This window comes from Dromiciops gliroides, chromosome 4, assembly GCF_019393635.1.
Source record: "Dromiciops gliroides isolate mDroGli1 chromosome 4, mDroGli1.pri, whole genome shotgun sequence".
In the NCBI taxonomy this organism is placed as follows: domain Eukaryota; kingdom Metazoa; phylum Chordata; class Mammalia; order Microbiotheria; family Microbiotheriidae; genus Dromiciops; species Dromiciops gliroides.
The window spans coordinates 198,617,823-198,637,671 of record NC_057864.1 but is presented as its reverse complement, the minus strand read 5'-3'; the positions used below and the strand labels follow the sequence as shown (position 1 = coordinate 198,637,671).

The window sequence follows — 19,849 nt, the reverse complement described above, 5'->3', positions numbered from 1 at the left end:
ACTTCAGTGACTCCCTAATGCTTCTAGGTTAAAATACAAACTCTTGAGCTTGGCATTTAAAGGAACTATTTTGGTTTTTTTTAAGTTTTTTTTTTTTTTTTTGCGGGCAACGGGGGTTAAGTGACTTGTCCAGGGTCATACAGCTAGTAAGTGTCAAGTGTCTGAGGCTGAATTTGAACTCAGGTCCTCCTGAATCCAAGGCTGGTGCTTTATCCACTGAGCCACCTAGATGCCCCCTAAAGGAACTATTAATCTGGTTCCAACCTACCCTTTCTAGTCTTATTTCACATTAGTCCTTTTCATATATTCTATGTTGCAACCTAACTAGAGTAGTAGTTGCTCCATTCCATCTCCTACTTCCAGGCACCTGCAACTCCCCTTTCAATTTCACTTTCACAATACTCAATCTGCAGCAGAGGATCCTTCTCTTCTCAAAGTGATCTGCAAATCACTAAATCTTTCTAAGCCTTAGTTTCCCCATCTGAAAAATGAGAAAGCTGACCTCTATTCTGTGACTGTGTTCTCAAATACTCTAAGAGCACTTGGTATGGACATCTCTCATCATTCATTCTCTTACATTACACATTTATGCATGTTCTCTAAGGAAAGGAACTGTTGCCTGCCCAGCAAAATAACTTGGGCATAAAAGGCACCTAATTTATTTGTTGAATTAAACTATGTTTAACTTATAACTCTAAAGACCTTGCTATCAAACCCCCTTTCCTTTGTAAGAGAAAGAAATGGAAAGAAAACCCAGTACATAATGTTTCATCACAGCTTGGAAACTAACAATGATCCTGTGTTTATAAAAGTCTTTAGTCATAGAAACTATCCTTCAATGTGAAACAAGCATGAAATTCCATACTACTGAAGCACAAGGAGGTGTTTTTTTTTTTTTTTTAAAGAGCATGATAAATTGAGGTAATTTCAAAGTCACTTTACTATTTTGGAGGGCAGGCACTGTGCTAAGCAATTTACAATTATTACCTCACATTATCCTCACAACAACACTGGGAGGGAGGTGCTGTTATTATCCCCATTTTACTGACGAGGAAACTGAGGCAAACAGAAGTTAAGTGACTTGTCCTGGCTGTCACAGAGCTCATAAACATCTGAGGTGAGATATGAACTCTTCTTTATTACTTGAAGCTTAGTGATCTACCCACTGTTGCACCAAATGGCCTTAGTTTGCATTCTTCAGAGCTCAACAGTGGCTTACACTTCCCAGTTATCTTGTCAGATGACCCAGAAACATGACACAGACTAGATGCTTTACAGTAAAAAACTTGAATTTGCTTCCATATTTCTTATATAAATATAATATTAAAAAAACTGATTAGAATTAAATGATTGTCCCCAACAAACTTACAGGACAATTCTGTGAGCAACTGCAACTTGTGACATGATATGGCCTTGTCTTCTCTAAGGGTTATGATTTAAAACATCTATCCAATTTGAAATAATCTCAAGTAGAATCAGGCTTTACGGCCATGCACACTTCAGTTAATGCAATGTTTTCTAGACTAATAACCTACCCTATCTTCTTTATCTGTTCCTTTTTTAAGTTCTAAAACCACAATGACAAAGAACAAAGATCAAACAATAAACTAGACTTGTGTTTTCTTTTGAGGATGGGATGAGAGAAAGATGGTTCTATGTACCATCTATTTAGTGTATATCTGACCAAGCCTGGAGGTAGATTAATTAGTTGACCTGATCCTTCCACTACCACCACCAAATCCCCAGTATAAACACTTAGTTGGGGGCGGCTAGGTGGCACAGTGGATAAAGCACCGGCCCTGGATTCAGGAGGACCTGAGTTCAAATCTGGCTTCAGACACTTGACACTTACTAGTTGTATGACCCTGAGCGAATCACTTAACCCTCACTGCCCAGCAAAAAAAAAAAAAAAAAGAAGAAGAAAGAAAAGAAAGGTGGTAGGGGCTCAATTCTTTACTGACTGTTCCTTCTGTCCCCTCTTCCAAAACCAAAATAAATACTTTTTCACTTAACAGACAAATAGTTGCAGAAAATTTATTTGCTACCAGCTTCCTGCTCCTTTTCTTGTGGGCATCTGTTATCACCACTTACATCTTTCAGTAACCGAGGAAGAGGACTTCTCATAGTGAAACGGATTATTAGTCTGGTTAAGTGACAAGAACCCAGGAGACAGCTGAATTTTTTTAAAAAAAATCAAACTACTTGGTACAGACTTTAACTCAGAAACGTTGAGTCTTCCATAATCCTAGGGTTTTGTTTTTTTGTTTAAGTGAGGCAATTGGGGTTAAGGCAGGATTTGAACTCAGGTACTCCTGACTCCAGGGCCGGTGATCAATCCACTGTGCCACCTAGCTGCCCCCATAATCCTAGTTTCTTAAATACTATGTATAGGGAATCCACTCTTGTGAAAGTAAGCCAATCTGACACCAGAAATTAGTGGAACTTAACTTACGGATGTGGTTTCATTTCTATGTAGTTCTTGGGAATAAAGCCATCTTTTCCATTGAGTTCTGCCTTATACCAATTTTGATCACATTCTTCATTCAACACCTGAAAAAGAATAAGACATACCACCAAATTAGTTATATGTTCCTTTTTCGAAACTGGTAGCTTTGGAGACAACATGGACATTTGGCTTCCTTCACAGAAAAGTGTTAGCTAGCTGTTGGTTTAGTAGTCACAGTAACTCCAGTTAACCAGAAGTCAGAGTTCAAAAACCTTAAGGATCCAAAGTAGTACTCAACTTTTGAAGTTTAAAACCAGCAAGTCAAGTGTGGTAGCAGAGCAACAGTTTCTAAGCAGATAGCAATAAAAGTTTAAACCTAATATACTATATTTCTTTATCTCTTAAAAATTAATTAATTCCCCCCCCCATTACATGTAAAGACAGTTCTCAACTTTTGTTTATACAAGCTTTCCAATTTCAGATTTTTCTCCCTCCCTCCCCCCTCCCCTAGACAGCAGGTAATCTGATATAGGTTACACACACACACACACACACACACACATATACACACAATAACATTAATCTTATTTCTGCATTAGTCATGTTATAAGAGAAAAATCAGAGCAATGATGAAAAACCTCAAAATAGAGAAAACAACAGCACCAAAAACAAAAGAAATAGTATGGTTCATTCAGCATCTATACTCCACGGTTCTTCTCCTCCCCCCCCCCCCCCCGACCCCCCTGGATTTGGAGATCCTCTTCTGTACCATTGCATTGGTGAGAAGAATATAGTCCATCACAGTAGATCAACATTCAATGTTGATGATACTGTCTACAATGTTCTTCTGGTTCTGCTCATCTCACTCATCATCAGCCCACGCAAGACCCTCCAGGTTTCTCTGAACTCCTCCTGCTCACTGTTTCTTACAGCACAGTAGTATTCCATTGTATTCATATACCACAACTTGTCCAGCCATTCCCCAATTGATGAGCATCCCCATAACTTCCAATTCCTTGCCACCACATAAAGAGCAACTATAAATATTTTTGTACATGTGGGTCCCTTTCCCCTTTCCATGATTTCTTTGGGAAAAAGACCCAAAAGTAAACCTAACATACTTCACTAATACCCCCTACCCCCCCAAAAAAGGAGATCCAGCAGGCAAGAGATTAAAAATGAGAAAAAGAGAAAGACTAGAAGGGAACAGCAAATGGCAGACAGTAGACTGCCCAAGTAGCAGTAGAGATTAGGACAAGATACTTCATTATGGTGTCTCTTCCCCCCAATACATTTTTATGATGTATTATTTTATATCACCTACATTTTCCATTGTATCTTTCCCCCTCCCAGAAAGATATCCCTTATAAAAAAGAATTGACCTGGAGCCAGGAGGACCTGAGTTCAAATCCAGCCTCCAACATTTGACACTTACTAGCTGTATGACCCTGGGGCAAGTCACTTAACCCTCATTGCACGGCAAAAAAAAAAGAAAAAAAAAGAAAAAATTTTAGAAAAATTAACCGTGTCAGAAAAAAATCAAGCATAATATGCAGTGTTCTGCACCTGTGAATCCCTAACCTCTTTTCCCCCCATTTATTTAGAATTTTATTTTTTCCCAAATTACATGTAAAAACAATTTTTAACATCGATTTTTAAAACTTTGTGTTCCAATTTATCTTCCTCCCTCCCTTCCCAACTCCCCCTTAGGGATGCAAGCAATTCAATATAAGTTTTACAGGTGTAGTCATGCAAAACATTTCCACATTAGTCAGGTTGTTAAAGAAAACAGAAAAAACAAAAAACTTTAGAAAAAGTAACTAAAAAAATTATGCTTCAATCTGTATTCAGACACTATCAGCTCTTTCTCTGGAGATGGACTGCATTTTTCACAAGTCCTTCAGAGTTGTTTTGGATCACTGTATTGCTGAAAATAGCTAAGTCATTCACAGCTGATCACCTTACAATATTCCTGTTATTTTGTATACAGTACATTTCACTTTGCATCAACTCATCAAGTCTTTCCAGGTTTTTCTGATAGCATCCTGCTCACCATTTCTTATAGCACAATAGTGTTCCATCATAATCCTATCTTACAATTTGTTCAGCCATTCCCCAATTGATGGGCATCTCCTCAATTTTGAATTCAACTTTTTGTTTTTTATCTCTTTTTGAACCCCTACCTCTTTAAAGAAGCATCAGAAGGACCAAGCTTGGTCATTAAAATTTGATTTTGTTATTGTTGCTATTGCTCTTTCCCACAGTTGTAGTAATTGTGTATATTGTTCTCCTGGTTCTGTTTACTTCAATTTCTATCAGGCTTATAAGTTTTTCCATGCATCTCTGTATTCATCACTGTTTCTTTGAGTACAGTAATATTCTACTACTCTTAAGTACCACAATATGTTCATACATTTCCCAACCAATTAGCATATACTTTGTTTCTAGTTTTTTGTTATCATAAGAATTATGCTATAAATATTTTGTTGAGTATATGGTCTTTTTGTCACTGAACTCTTTGAGGAATAAGCTAGTAATGAAATCTCTGTGTCAAGGGATATGGACATCTTAACCATTTTCTTAGCATAATTCTCAATTGCTTCATAGAATGATTGAACTAAATATTATTTTTTCATAACCCCTACACTATTGCTCATTATAATCTTTTGTAATACTCTTTTATAATAGCTTCTATTGTTTTTTTTTATAATTTAACCCCCTTCCCATAGTTTTGAAAGGTATAGGATCTCATTCCATTTTTATTTTTAAAACAATAAACTTAATTTTCAGGTCACATATCCATTTTGAATTTATTTTGGTATGTGGCTTAAGATGTTGGTCTAAACCTAATTTCTGTCAGACTGCTTTCTGGTTTGCCCAAGAATTCTTGTAAAGTAGGGAATAATTTATAATTTATGTTTATATTTCCTAGGTAATATATATTTTCAGCTTTAAGGCACACTGGGTTATTAAAATCAATTCCTGATTCTTCCTTGCCCACTAATCTGATTAGTGCTTTCCAATACGGTTTGAAGTCTGGAAATGCTATTCCTCTTCATCCCAACCCTTTTTAACTATTTTCCTTAACATTCTAGATATTTTCTTTATCTAAATGAATTATTTTATTTCTCTCTATAAAGTAGCTTATTAGCAATTTGAATGGTACAGTACTAAATCTGTAAAGTGACAAAGCATCCCAAACCACATAATATCAACAGCAACAAAAAAAAGCTTCTGACTAAAATACAATACACATTTATACTAAAAGAAAAATCCCTACAAAGCATAAGCAATATGAAGACTCCTTTTTAAAAATTTGACAAAAGTATCTAAAAACCAAAAGTTAGCATTATATACAATGCTGAAACACTAGGAAGTTTCTTAATACAGGAGTAAAGCAAAGATAGCTATCAGGAAACTCAGAGAATTAATCAGTCCCCATGTAAAGATCAGAAATTTAAGAAAGCTGATGAAAAGGGGAACACAGGGGGAAAAAAGTTGATTGAGTAGTAAAATGCAGTTCATCTATATAATAAAAGCTTATGTTTATAGAGTACCTTTTACTTTACAAAGTACTGTAACAAGTCTGAGGAAGCTCAGAACACCGAGATGCTTGTAGCCAACAGCACACTTTTACCCAGTATCAGGGGAAATTTTAAAAAAAGCATCCTGTACCAAAGACTCTTCCTCATCCCTGCCCCAAACTACTGGAGCAGTGCTATATAAATGTTAATGATGATAATGATGATGAAGACGACAACAATGATCACAACAGCAATGCTGTCAATAGAAAGTAGGAGCTAAGGGGGCAGTCAGAGACTATCAGAAGTTGTTTGGGTAGGCTAGTAAGACAAAAGACAATAAAATGAGCCTGCGACTCTTAGCTTTTAACTGCTCAAACCATTAACCTTTTGTCACTTTACCCTTCCCTTTCAGAAGAGGGGTAAAGAAAAAGGTGACTTCTTTTCTGTCTCATTAGGACTACACTTATCCAGAAGAAATATACTACCCACTGTCCTTTTCATAGCTATCAATTTATTCCCCTTGATACCATGAAAACATGGTGGCCACAGAATCCTTACTGGAGTGATTTTTTGTTGTTGTTGTTGTTTGGTTTTTTTTTTTTAGGCAATGGGGGTTAAGTGACTTGCCCATGGTCACACAGCTAGTAAGTGTCAAGTGTCTGAGGCCGGATTTGAACTCAGGTACTCCTGAATCCAGGGCCGGTGCTTTAACCCCTGCGCCACCTAGCTGCCCCCTTGGAGTGATTTAATGACAATATCTGAGGACAGAAATTTACCTTTCAAGACATGGGAAACATTACGTTTTTCAGCTGAGAAATGCGGTGGAGAGGAAGGTCCCCATGGGAGAGAACAAAAGAATATGGTGACCACCCAAGATCCACAAATAAAAGCCCTAAGGCAATTACAAGCTACAGAGAGAAAAGTCTCCTTGAAGTGAGAGCTAGAATGTTGTAGAGGATAGCTGTTGTTACAAGCTTTGCCCCTGGTGCTGGAGCTTTTTGCTGTTTTAATCTATAGCACTGGCACTATGGCTGTTAAAGGCACTAAGGGAACTTGGCTGAAGTTTACTGTGGCTGGTGACTAACAGTTCTTTCAGCACCTATAACTAAACTCTATACCTCATTTGCAAAAGCTCTACATTAACATGCTGCCTCACCCTCACTTGTGACATGTGGGAGCTAAATTTCCTACATGAGAACCCCATGCCCACATCCTACCAAAGCTCATTGCAACCTTTTTGTTTTTACATCACAATAATTTTTGAACATACCCTCCCATGGAATGAAGAAAAATAGTTTTAAAAAATCACCTATGCCTGACAATGTGTGTAACATTCTGCCTTCCTGGGACTGTTTTTTTAAGTTACTCAAGGAAGCAAATTATGACAGTTGTTGCACTGAAAAAGTCAAGACGCCATTTTACATCTTTGTTAAATAATAAGGAGGGAGCTAGGTAGTGCAGTGAGTGGATAAAGCACTGGGCCTGAAGCGAGGAAAATTTGAGTTCAAATCGAGATAGTAGTTGTGCGATTCTGGGCAAGTCACTTAACCTCTGTTTATTTCACTTTTCTGACTTGTAAAATGGAGATAATAATAGCACCCTACTTTGCAGAATTGTTGTGAGGCTCAAAAGACATTGAACGTCAGAGAGGGAGAGAACGTCAGAGAGGGAGAGAACGCAAATTGTTTTGTTTTGTTTTTTAGTGAGGCAATTGGGGTTAAGTGACTTGCCCAGGGTCACACAGCTAGTAAGTGTCAAGTGTCTGAGGCCGGATTTGAACTCAGGTACTCCTGACTCCAGGGTTGGTGCTCTATCCTCTGCGCCACCTAGCTGCCCCAGAGAACAAAAATTTAAACAATGGGTGGGTGACTTGGGTCTATAAAACAATTCAGGTGCCCAGGTTTTATTTGAAAGCACACTTCCTTTTCAAATGGGAGTAACAAAGCTATTTGTGTCACTCTTCTTGCAAGAGCTGCTTTAGCTTATGGACCACTCACTTATTTACCACTATTTTATGGATGGATGGTCTAGATTAGCAAACAAATTTTCACAAATTATAAGGAATATTTTCAGTTAATATGTCACACAGTTTTATTTTCTACTCTATCCCCAAGTTTTCCTAGAGTTACTTAGTACTGGTTAATATACAGTCCCTTAATCAAATAAAAAGCTGTTTGATCAAGAAATGCAGCTAAAAAGCTCAAGCCATTTTGCAGGTAATGATTAAAGCAATCAGCAGTGGATTATGAATCAAGAAGATTTATATCTACAGAGAAGGCAAAATATCAAAATTATAGGAATATCATATCTACCTTACTTATAAAAACAGACTAATATTATGACAACTTCATATGAAAAAGAGAAGCTTTCTGGGTCCTTAATAATCTTTGGAAAAGAAATTATCTTTTCATACTATTGAAAAGATGTTGAGGAAAGAAGAAAAACATGCAATGACACAGATGTACTTTACAAATTTTAGCCATTAACTACTTCCTGTCACTATGCAAAGAAATCCTTTTTTTCCAGAAATAAAATTCTCTTTATTGACAACTAAGAACACTAAACATTTTCCACTTTTCAATATCTGATCATGCAATATCCTTTGTCCCCTGAAATCTAAAAAGCTTCTTTTCCCTATATAAAAGGGATATCTCAGCTCACATTGAGATATATTTCTCAATGATAGTTAAAAAAAGCCTTGAAATTACAGACTTAGAATTCTGATCTTAAAGGCCATTACTGGACTAGTCTCCTGCACAACCATCCCTTTCTTTTGTATAAGTTATACGTGCATTAGCAAGTTATTAGAGTTTTCAGCCACTAATAGATCCTGGCAGGCAAGTGGGTGGGGAGAGGGCTGATTTTTTCAATGCTTGCATTGACTATATTTAGAAAAAGACAGCTAATTCTTAGTTTTTGTCAAGATTAGCTTGAAGAAACATGTTATCATTGCTATTTTCTTTATGTAATAAATACCAGTGACTCTTCAACATCTCCAGAATCAAATCTGCTTTAGCTTTTAAAGCCTGTCAGAACTTGGCCCAAATCTATTACTCCAACTTCACTATATATGTACAAATCTATAATCCAGTCAACTGGCCTTCTCTTTCTGCTTCTCACATGTAGCACTCCATCTCCCATTTCCATGTCTTTGCACTGGTTGTCCATCTTGCCTACAATGCATTCCCTTTCTCATCTTTACCTCAAAGAATCCCTTTTTTTATTCAAGACACAGCTCATGTACCATCTTCTAAATGAAACCTTTCCTGATTTCCCAGGCAACTGCTAGTACCTTAACCATCTTGTATTTATTTGTATTTATGTTCCTTTGTATCAATTTTGTACACATACTGTTGTCTTTCCTGATAAATATGTTTCATTCTTTATATCTATGTCTCTGGAGCCTAGCACAATAACTGGCACATAGTAGGCACTTAATATTTGTTTGCTGATTGAATGAACAGAGATGGATTTGAACTGAATCAATTTCTGCTATCATGTATTTTAACTGTCCTTCAACAAGTCTTCTGGCTTGCAGACTCATCCTCTCAAGCACATTTGATGCATCAAAGTTAAATGAATCTTTCTCCAACAAGCATTTTTTTTTTCTTTTCCTTTGGGTGGGGCAATGAGGGTTAAGTGACTTGCCCAGGGCCACACAGCTAGTAAGTGTCAAGTGTCTGAGCCTGGATTTGAACTCAGGTCCTCCTGACTCCAGGGCTGGTGCTCTATCCACTGCACCACCTAGCTGCCCCCCCAACAAGCATTTCTTAAGTGCTTACTGTGTTCCAGGTACTGTGTTAGGTTCTGTGGTACAGATGATAAGAATATGGATATATAAAAATATATGAAAAGCATAGATTCGATGTAATCTTAGAGTTGAACCACCAGTGAAAAGGCACAGAGATGGTAAATAGTGTTATATGTAAGTTTGGATTGGCTATACCAAAGACTATGTGCAGAGGTATAATATGGAATATGGAAGCTAGGTGGTGCAGTGGGTGGACCATTGTAGGCATACTTGGAATCAGGAAGTTACTAGCTATGTGACCTCAGGCAAGTCTTAACCCATTTGCTTCAGTTTCCTCATCTGTAAAATGAGGATACAGCACCTACTTCTCAAGGTTGTAGTGAAGATCTAATGAAATAACTGTAAAGCACATAGAAGGGTGCTGGGCACATAGTAAATGCTATATAAAAGTTGTTATGATTATGTGATAAAGCTGGAAAGCTAGGAAGATCAAGAAAAGTCATAAAGAACTTTAAATATCCAACAGAGGAGTTTAAAATTGAGCCTAGAGGTATCATGGAATCCTTGGAATTTACTGACTAGGGAAGTAGTAACAAAGTCTAAGTTTCACTTTATGAAAATCACTTTGGTAGCTACATGAAGAATGGACTGGAGTAGTGAGACACTTGAGCGAAAAAAGACCAACTTGGAAGTCCTTCAAATAGTCTAGGTGAGAAGTGATGAGGGACCGAACTAGGGTAGTAGCTATATCATGTTATTCCCTGGCTCAAAAACCTTGACTAGTTCTTCATCACCTATAAAATAAAATCCATAATGCTTTGTCTGGACCTGCATGATTTTGTCTTTATCATTTCCCCAATTTCCCTATCTCCTATTATGTCCACACAGCAAAAATGGTCTACTCACCCTCTCCTGAATAGGAGAGCCTGCATCTGCACTTTTGTGGATAGCATTCCATGAATGCTGTCTACTCTCTTCTCAATTTATTCCAAGCTTACACATCCTTTAAGATCCTGTTCAAGTACCACTTTTTTTTTTTTTTTTGCAGGGCAATGGGAGTTAAGTGACTTGCCCAGGGTCACACAGCTAGTAAGTGTCAAGTGTCTGAGGCCAGATTTGAACTCAGGTACTCCTGAATCGAGGGCGGGTGCTTTATCCACTGCGCCACCTAGCTGCCCCAAGTACCACCTTTTTCAAAGATTCTTATCAGACTTACCCCATACTGCGGCTTTCTCTCCCATGGCCAATCTTCTATAGTCTAGCTTCTTAAACTGGGGGTCACATAATAATGTGGGGACAGTGAAAAATTTGACAACAGTAAAAGTATATCTACTTTTTATACATATCTACCCAGGGTCACGTAAAAATTTCTTGGATGAAAAGGGGTAGCGAGTAGAAAAAGTATAAGCCGTGTTCTGTAGTACATGTCAAAATGTGTTCTATTTTCAAATGAATAGAACAATTCTGTGATATTTCTTCTAGTTGCTGTCAGTTCTTTAAGGCCAAACTATATAGACAAAGACTGCAGAACAAATCTCTTGCTGAAAAGAATGCTTCACTTCTTGGCAAGGAGATGACAGACAAAAGATGCAGAAGAAGACATACATTTTTTTAATTGGCTAATGCATGGATTTATTTTTCTTGACTGTTTATTTGTTATAAGAGAGATCTTCTTGGGGTTGGGGAAACAAAGAAACAAGTTGGTAAAGAGTGATAGTGATGCAAAAAAGCAACTAAAAGAATATAAAAGATCAATAATATATGGGGGGAAAAGTAAATTTAAATTTACAAAGTTTTCAGATGGAGACTTTTCTCATAATAAAAAGATTCCCCGATGTCTATGTTTTGTAGGATTTTAGCATGAGTATTATAGTTTGTCAGAGGTTTCTTTTGCATCTGACATAATCATTAATTTGGGTTTTAAAAATTGTTAATATGATTGTGTTGATCATTTTCCTAATGTCAAACCATTCTTGAATCCCTGGTACAAATCCAACTTGGTCATAATGAATTTATTTTTTGGATAAATTCCTATAATCTATTTGACAGCATTTTTATTCTAAAAAATTAAATCAATATTCATGAATGGTATCAATCTATAGTTTTCGTTCATTAATTTATTATACCCTGGTTCATAAATTTCTCTCATAAAAGGATTATAGTATAGTATTTTCTATATCAATTTTTGAGAATACTTTGTATAGTATAGATATTAATTGTTCTTTAAAATTTGAAATAATTGGGGCAGCTAGATAGCACAGTGGTAAAGCACTGGCCCTGGATTCAGGAGTACCTGAGTTCAAATCCGGCCTCAGACACTTGACCCTGGGCAAGTCACTTGACCCTCATTGCCCTGCAAAAAACCAAAACAAAACAAAACAAAAAAACAAAAACAAAAAAACCCAAAAAATTTGAAATAATTCTCTTGTGAATCAATCAGGATCAGGGAGTATTTCTTTCATAATTCCTTACAGTTAGTTCCATGTCTATTTTTGTGACTGGATTATTTAAGATCTCGATTTCATGTTTTCTTTGATTATTCTATATTTTCTTTTGTGTTCTCAGTTTGCTGGCATATAATTGTACACAGTAGGCTCTGGTTATTCTTATTTCTTCTGGTTGTGCTGTTGAGATCACCTTGTTCATTTTTTATTTTGTTGGTTTCATTTCTGGCCCTCTTTTGATCAGTTGGCTAAAGTTTTTGTTGGTCTTTTCAAAGCACAGGCTTTTAGTTTTATCAGTCCTAAAGTCTTTTTGGTCCCTAATTTATTTATTTTTCCTCTAATTTTTTAAGATTTCCTCTCTTATGCATAGTTTCAGTTTATTTGTTGGTTAATTAAAAAATACATATTAAGAAAAATCCCATTTAAAACAAGTATAGAATTTATAAAATACCTGGGAGTCAGCCTACCAAGATACACACATAGTAAATATATGAATAAAACTACAAAACACTCTGTTGAAATAAAGATGGAGACAAACAATTGGATAAATATTAATTGCTCATAGATAGGCTGAGACAATATAATTAAAGCAACAATCCTACTTAAATTAATCATCAGGAGGAACAAAAAATTCAAGAATCTCAACAGAAATGCTGAAAAAAAATGGGAAAGAAGGGAGATTAGCAGTATGAGACCCTATGCTATATTACAAAGCATCATAATGATTTGATATTGGTTAAGGAATAGTGAAGTCAATCAGTGAAATAGATTAGATACAAAATATATAGAAGTAAATGAAATAGCCTACTAATGATAAACTCTAAAGGACTCTCACTACATGGAAAAAAACCCTGCTCCAAGAAAGGACATATGACTTAGAAAAAGTGATATCATAAAGAAACAACCTTTTAGCCATGAATATGGGGCTGGGGAGGGAGAAATCTCAAAACAAGAGATGCACGGGAACATAGAAAACAAAATAGATTTTTTGCATTTAAATTGTAATTTTAATTACATAAAATAAAAAATTTTGCACAAACAAAATCAAAGCAACTAAGATAAGAAAGGAAACAATTAACTGGAGTGGGGGGAGAGAAGAGAAGAGGAATCTTTACAATTAAGTTTTTCTGTTAAAGGTCTTATTTGCAACATATATTCACTGGATCAAATTTATAAGAAAAAGAGACATTTCCCAACTGACAAATGGTCAAAGATATAGTGGGGCAGTCCTCAAGAGGGAAAAAAAATCAAGATATAAGAAAATCCTTCAAATCACTAATATTTAGATAAACACAAAGCAACTCTCAGGTTCTACTTCAAATCAATCAGATTAAACAAGTTGAAAAAATAAAAGGAAAATAACAAACGCTACAGGGGCTGAGGGAAAACAGGTACATTTAAAGCATTGTTAGAAACTATGAAGGTCTAGGCTGTCTGGAAATTAATTTGGAACTATGCCCTAAAAGTTGTTAAATTGTGCCTACTCTTTTGTCCAGTGAAACCATGGTTGTTATTTTTGTCACTGTTCAGTATTTTTTCAGTCATGTCTGATTCTTCATGACCCAATTTGGGGCTTTCTTGGCAGAGATACTGGAGTGGTTTGCCACTTCCTTCTCTAGATCATTTTACAGATGGGGAAATAGAGGCAAATAGGGCAAAGTGACTTGCCCAAGGTCACAAAGCTATTAAGTGTCTGAGGCCAGATTTGAACTCAGGGAGATAAATCTTCCTGACTCCAGGCCCAGCACTGTGCCACCTAGCTACCCAGTGATAACATTACTATGCATTCACTCCCAAAGAGAGAAATAGGAAAATAACTAATACATATATAAATATTTATAACAGTTCTTTTTGTAGTAGCAAAGAACTGGAAACTAAAGGGTTACTGATCAAATGTGGAACAGTTGAACAAATTATGGCATATTAATATAATGGAACACTATTGTGCTTTTAGACATAAAGAAAGGGATGGTTTCAGAAAAACCTGGGAAGAACTGTATGAACTAATGCAGAATGAAGTGAGCAGAACCAGGAGAACAATTCATATCTAATCTCAATATTATAAAAACACTTGACTTAAAAAAACTGATCATCACAATGATCAGCCATAACTACAGAGTACCAATGATAAAGAATGTTATATACCTGCTGAAAGAGAGCTGGTAGACTCAATATGCAGGATGATATATAGATATCTATAAATAGCCAATGTGGGAATCTGTTTTGCTTGACTATCCATATTTGTTTCAAGGTCCCCCTTCCGTTTTTTAAAGGTGGGGAGGCTGGGAGGAGGAAAAAAAAATAAAAGCATAATCACAACAAAATTCATTTATTTCAAAAAGCATATTCAAGCTCATCAATCCTCTGCATTTCCATTTTCTTCATGTACATTTTTAGGTATATAATTGTTCCTCTATGGACTGCTTTAGGTGCAATCCAGAAATATTGGTATGTTGTGTCCTTGTGAACATTATCTTATTATTTCAATTGCATTATAGATTGTAAAGGGTATTTGGTATTTTTGCCTTTATACATTTATTTGCAAATTCTGTGTACCAAATACACGGTCAATTTTTGTAAAAATGCCATATGGTGCTGAGAAATACATTCTTTACTAGTCCCACTCATCAAGCCTCATAAATCTTTAAAAAAAAAAAAATTTGTTTTTTTTTTTTTAGTGAGGCAATTGGGGTTAAGTGACTTGCCCAGGGTCACAGTGTTAAGTGTCTGAGGCTGGATTTGAACTCAGGTACTCCTGACTCCAGGGCCGGTGCTCTATCCACTGCACCACCTAGCTGCCCCTAAAATATTTTTTAAAAAGAATTCTTCTTATTATTTATTTGTTTGGAGTTTTTTTTTTTTAAAGAATTCTTCTATCAATCAAGTTTCAAAATGATTTTTTAAAAAAGTGTTCAACTTCCCTCAGTTTCCTGGGAGGAGTAAATGTTCTTTCTGCCAAAAGAAGAATGAGTAACAAGAGCAAAGTAATAGAATTAAGCAATCATCCTTCCTGTAACTTAAACATGAGTTACAAGAATTTTATCTCCCCAGGGTAAAAGCACTAAAAGCAAGGTTAAGATAAGGGACTGTTAGGTTGGTGATGGAGGGAAATTAGGAAGTAGAGAAATTCAACAACTTTATATTAGGGGTGTGGGAAAAAGTATGGAATCACAGTATATTTTTTAAGCAATTCACAATTTCTCTAGGCTTCTTTCTCATCATCCCCAACATGAGGTGGCTGAAGGTTTCACATTTCTTACCTGGCTATACCATTTTGGGACTTCTTCACCATGCCTCAGAAAATTAATTGCTGGGATAACTTCATTATCCTGCAAGATGCCATCGCTTTGGGTACCTGACCTCATCATTACAGACGGCCTCCCTCTCTGTCTTGGAGTATTTCAAATCTCCATTTAAAGACAGTTCAGCTCAGAAGTTGCACTACTTTGGGACTTCTCTGACTGATTTCTCCAACCATGCTTCTGCACTGGATACCTGCCCTACTTATCAATTTCCTTTTGTGTTGTCTTCCCCCATTAGACTGTAAGCTGCAGGAATTGTTTTTCTTATTTGTATCCCCAGCATAATACACAGTGACTGGCATATAATATGTGCTTAATCAATGTTATTAGTTATTGACTAATGGATGATCTCTAAAGTCCATTTCCACTTTCTAGAACCTGTGGTAACTGTCTTTTGGCTATATTCTCTTCTTACTAACTGTGGGAAGATCCACCTACTAGTGTTTACTAGCAAAAAGAAGGAAGCAGCAAAGATAATGCCATGGAAGTTTCCAGCCAAGTTTAGCTTCCATAAGAAATACCCTGGTAAATATGTAAAGTATTGGATGAATTAAGATTCAATAACTATGGGGCAGCTAGGTGGTACGGTGGATAGAGCACTGGTCCTGGATTCAGGAGGACCTGAGTTCAAATCCGGCCTCAGACACTTGACACTAGCTGTGTGACCCTGAGCAAATCACTTAGCCCTCATTGCCCCACAAAAACAAACAAAAATGCCCCACAAGATTCAATAATAATTTCAGACAAAACAGCATTAGTTTCTTCTACCCAGTCTAGGTCTGACTGGCCATGGGCAAAAGAGAAAGGTGACTGTAACCAGCTAGATTGTTGTCCTAGGCTACTGGATCAACAACAGAAAAAGACAAAGCCAGATCTAACAAGAAGATAGTCCAAGGAGACTTAGATAGGGTAGAAACCCTAGGACTGAAGCCAGCACCGTCTAGCAACATTACACGACTTGAGTGCTGTTAACGATTACAGTGATGCCACCCTCTGGAGAGTTACTGTAGGAAAGCTCTGCCATGAGGAGAAGGAGGAGTGTGAGGGCAAGCCATGCGGTCAGTTCCTTGGTGTCAGGAAGTGACTAAAGCTACCAGTCAATTAGGTTGGAGCTGTGTATGCATGTGGATGGGATGTTCCCAGTTTCAGAGGAGACTTCTGGGAGGAAGCAGGCAGGTTGGATGATGGTGTCTCTTAGAAATAGATTTTTACCCTTCTCTCTGATCGTTGGATCCTAATGCCCTTTATTTGGATGTTTTTTGGAGTGATCTTGTCATGAGCTCGGGAGCTCACTTGATCCTAATGCTCTTTATCTTTTTTTTTTGGGGGGGGGTGTAGGGCAATGAGGGTTAAGTGACTTACCTAGGGTCACACAGCTAGTGTCAAGTGTCTGAGGCCAGATTTGAACTCAGGTCCTCTTGAATCCAAAGCCATGCTTTATCCATTGCACGACATAGCTGCCCCTAAATGCTCTTTAATAAATACTTAGGGGGCAGCTAGGTGGCGCAGTGGATAAAGCACCGGCCCTGGATTCAGGAGTACCTGAGTTCAAATCCGGCCTCAGACACTTGACACTTACTAGCTGTGTGATCCTGGGCAAGTCACTTAACCCCCACTGCCCCGCAAAAAAACCCCAAAAAACAAACAAACAAACAAAAATACTTAAATACTCTTGCTAAAGCTTCTAATTTATTGGCAACCACTCATTAGATATTTTAGACAGTATAGCTAGAATTTTAGCCCCTTATAGTGTGTTAAGCCTGCAGTAGAGGACAAAAACAGTTAAGAACGAGACTGATACAGATTCAGAGACAGAGATGGGGGCTGAAACCAGAGATTAAGATAGAAGACAGTCTTGCAGGAGATCAGAAAGGGGAACAAGGACCCAACTACCAGTGGTATCCAGTGGTAATGGGGAAAATGAATGTGTCTAAGCCCTCTATCCAAGGATGCAGGGAGAGCAGGTGGAGACAAGCTCTGACAGAGTCACAATCTAGGAACTGAGGATTTAGGCATATGTAAACAGATGAACATAATAAGAGACTACAATAAGTACAAATATAGGTTAAAGGGAAAAAATGGCTTGGCCACAAGGACTCCTAGATGGAAGCAAGTGATAAAAAAATGAAATTAGAATTTCTTAAGGAAAAAAAATGGACAGAGAATAACTCAGAAAAGCGAGTGGAAAGACCTTGCCCAAATGGCAATCTGAAAAGAAAAGAGAATAGAGCAAATAAAACACAATGATTCAGGGGGGCAGCTAGGTGGCGTAGTGGATAGAGCACTGGCCCTGAATTCAGGAGAACCTGAGTTCAAATCTAACCTCAGACACTTGATACTTACTACCTGGGTGACCCTGGGCAAGTCACTTAACCCCCATTGACCCGCAAAAAAACAAAACAAAACAAAACAAAACAAAACACCACACAGTGATTCAATGAGATATATTAGAACAAAGTTAATAGAATGAAAAATTAAAACAGGTAAGGTATCTGCCATCAAAAACAACCTGGAAAAGCAGTTGAGAAAGATAACTTAGAAATCATCAAACTCACCTGCAAAAAAACAAACAAAAAAAATCATCAAACTCCTTGAAAAATGACCAAACAAATAACCCTGATGCAAGAAACCCCCAAAGAATAAAACTACTAGAATCTAAAGCTTCCAGATTAAAAGAATAATCATAAATAATAATTCAAACTTCAAGTACCAAGAAATCACAGAGAGGTTCACTTAAGTACTATGCTGCAACAATGAAAAAAGAAAAGAACTCTTGGAATATGATATGCCAAAAAGAAAAAAAAAAGGTTTACTTACAATTAAGAACAACTTTATACTGAAGAACTGAGCATACTCTTTTTTTGTTTGTTATGGTGGGACAATGAGGGTTAAGTGACTTGCCCAGGGTCACACAGCTAGTAAGTATCAAATGGCTGAGGCCGGATTTGAACTCAGGTCTTCCTGAATCCAGAGCCAGTGCTTTATCCACTGCACCACCTGACTGCCCCCTGGAGCATACTCTTACAGGGAGGACAAAATAGATCTTAGACTTTGAAGATTTCCTGATGAAATGACCAGAGATGGGTGGAAGCTTTGAAAACCAAGCTTGGTAAAGAAGAGATACCTTGAAAGGAGGGGGAAAAAAGAGCAATTTGAATGTGCCAACTACTGATGATCAAGTAATCACATTCTTTTTTTTTTTTTTTTTTGAGGCAATTGGGGTTAAGTGACTTGCCCAGGGTCACACAGCTAGTAAGTGTTAAGTATCTGAGGCTGAATTTGAACTCAGGTCCTCCTGGATCCAGGGCCAGTGCTCTATCCACTGCACCACCACCTAGCTGCCCCAAGTAATCACATTCTAAAAAGGAGAGAAAAGACAACTGTTCCTTCAGATTCTCACTATCTCAATGGGAATAAGACAAGAGGAGAGACTAAGTATGGGCTTCTTCTGTTTTGTTGGTTTTAGAAGAGGAAAGGAAAGGGAGGCACAAAGGAATATACTAGGGAGGAAATGAGGAGAACAGCAGAAGAATATACAAACATGAAGGTATCTTCTATAAGACAAAAATTGACCTGATACCTCAACCATGGAGAGAGAATACATAGAAAAGTTTAACTAATAATGATACAAAATACTGAATTAAAATCGGCCAAGAGATTATATCATTTTTGTGAAATTATACATTATGACCAAGTTGGATGTATATTATGAATATCAGGATTGATTCAATATTAGATAAACTATAAAGGTATTAGATATTGATAACAAAAACAATAATTAAAGGTAACAATTATACCAATAGATGTGAAAAGTTTTTGACAAAATACAACACACATTTATGTTAAAAATATGAAACAGCACATATATAAATGAACTTTCTCTTGATATGCTAAATGGTATCTGACACTAAGAAGCACAGAAATGAACCTTTTAAAAATATGGTTAATAATAACTGTCTAAGACCAAAATAGAGTATTATCTGTAAAAGATAACTGCTTTTTAAATAAGAACAGGGATAAAAGCCAGAATGTCCACTCTCACCACTTTTATTTAACACAGTTCTACAAAAGCTAGCTATAGCAAAAAAGATGAAGAACTTGAGGTAATAAACTTAGGGAAAGGACAAAATTGTTGCCATTCACATATGTGATGACTTAAAGAACCTTAGAGTCAACAAAAAATTGACACAATAACATCAGCAAAGCAGTAAGATACACAGTTATCTCTTCCACATCATGGGGGTTAAGGGTGTGGCACCCACTGCGAGCTGGAAAATCCACATAAATTTTTTGGCCCTCCTTTTGTACCAGAGAAGACATCTGAATTTCTTTTTCTTTTATGGGATGTTTATAGCACCATATTATGAAATTTGGGTTGATAT

The 19,849-nt window shown here is 36.8% G+C and overlaps 1 protein-coding gene across 1 annotated transcript in view; it reads right to left on the bottom strand.

The window, feature by feature from the left end:
* GRB2 (growth factor receptor bound protein 2) overlaps window positions 1–19,849 on the bottom strand; it is a 117,665-nt gene that overhangs the window by 16,353 nt on the left and 81,463 nt on the right. The window contains exon 3 of the mRNA XM_044002641.1: window positions 2,453–2,550. Within this exon, the coding sequence (XP_043858576.1) occupies window positions 2,453–2,550 (98 nt within the window). The remainder of the gene's footprint in view (window positions 1–2,452; window positions 2,551–19,849) is intronic.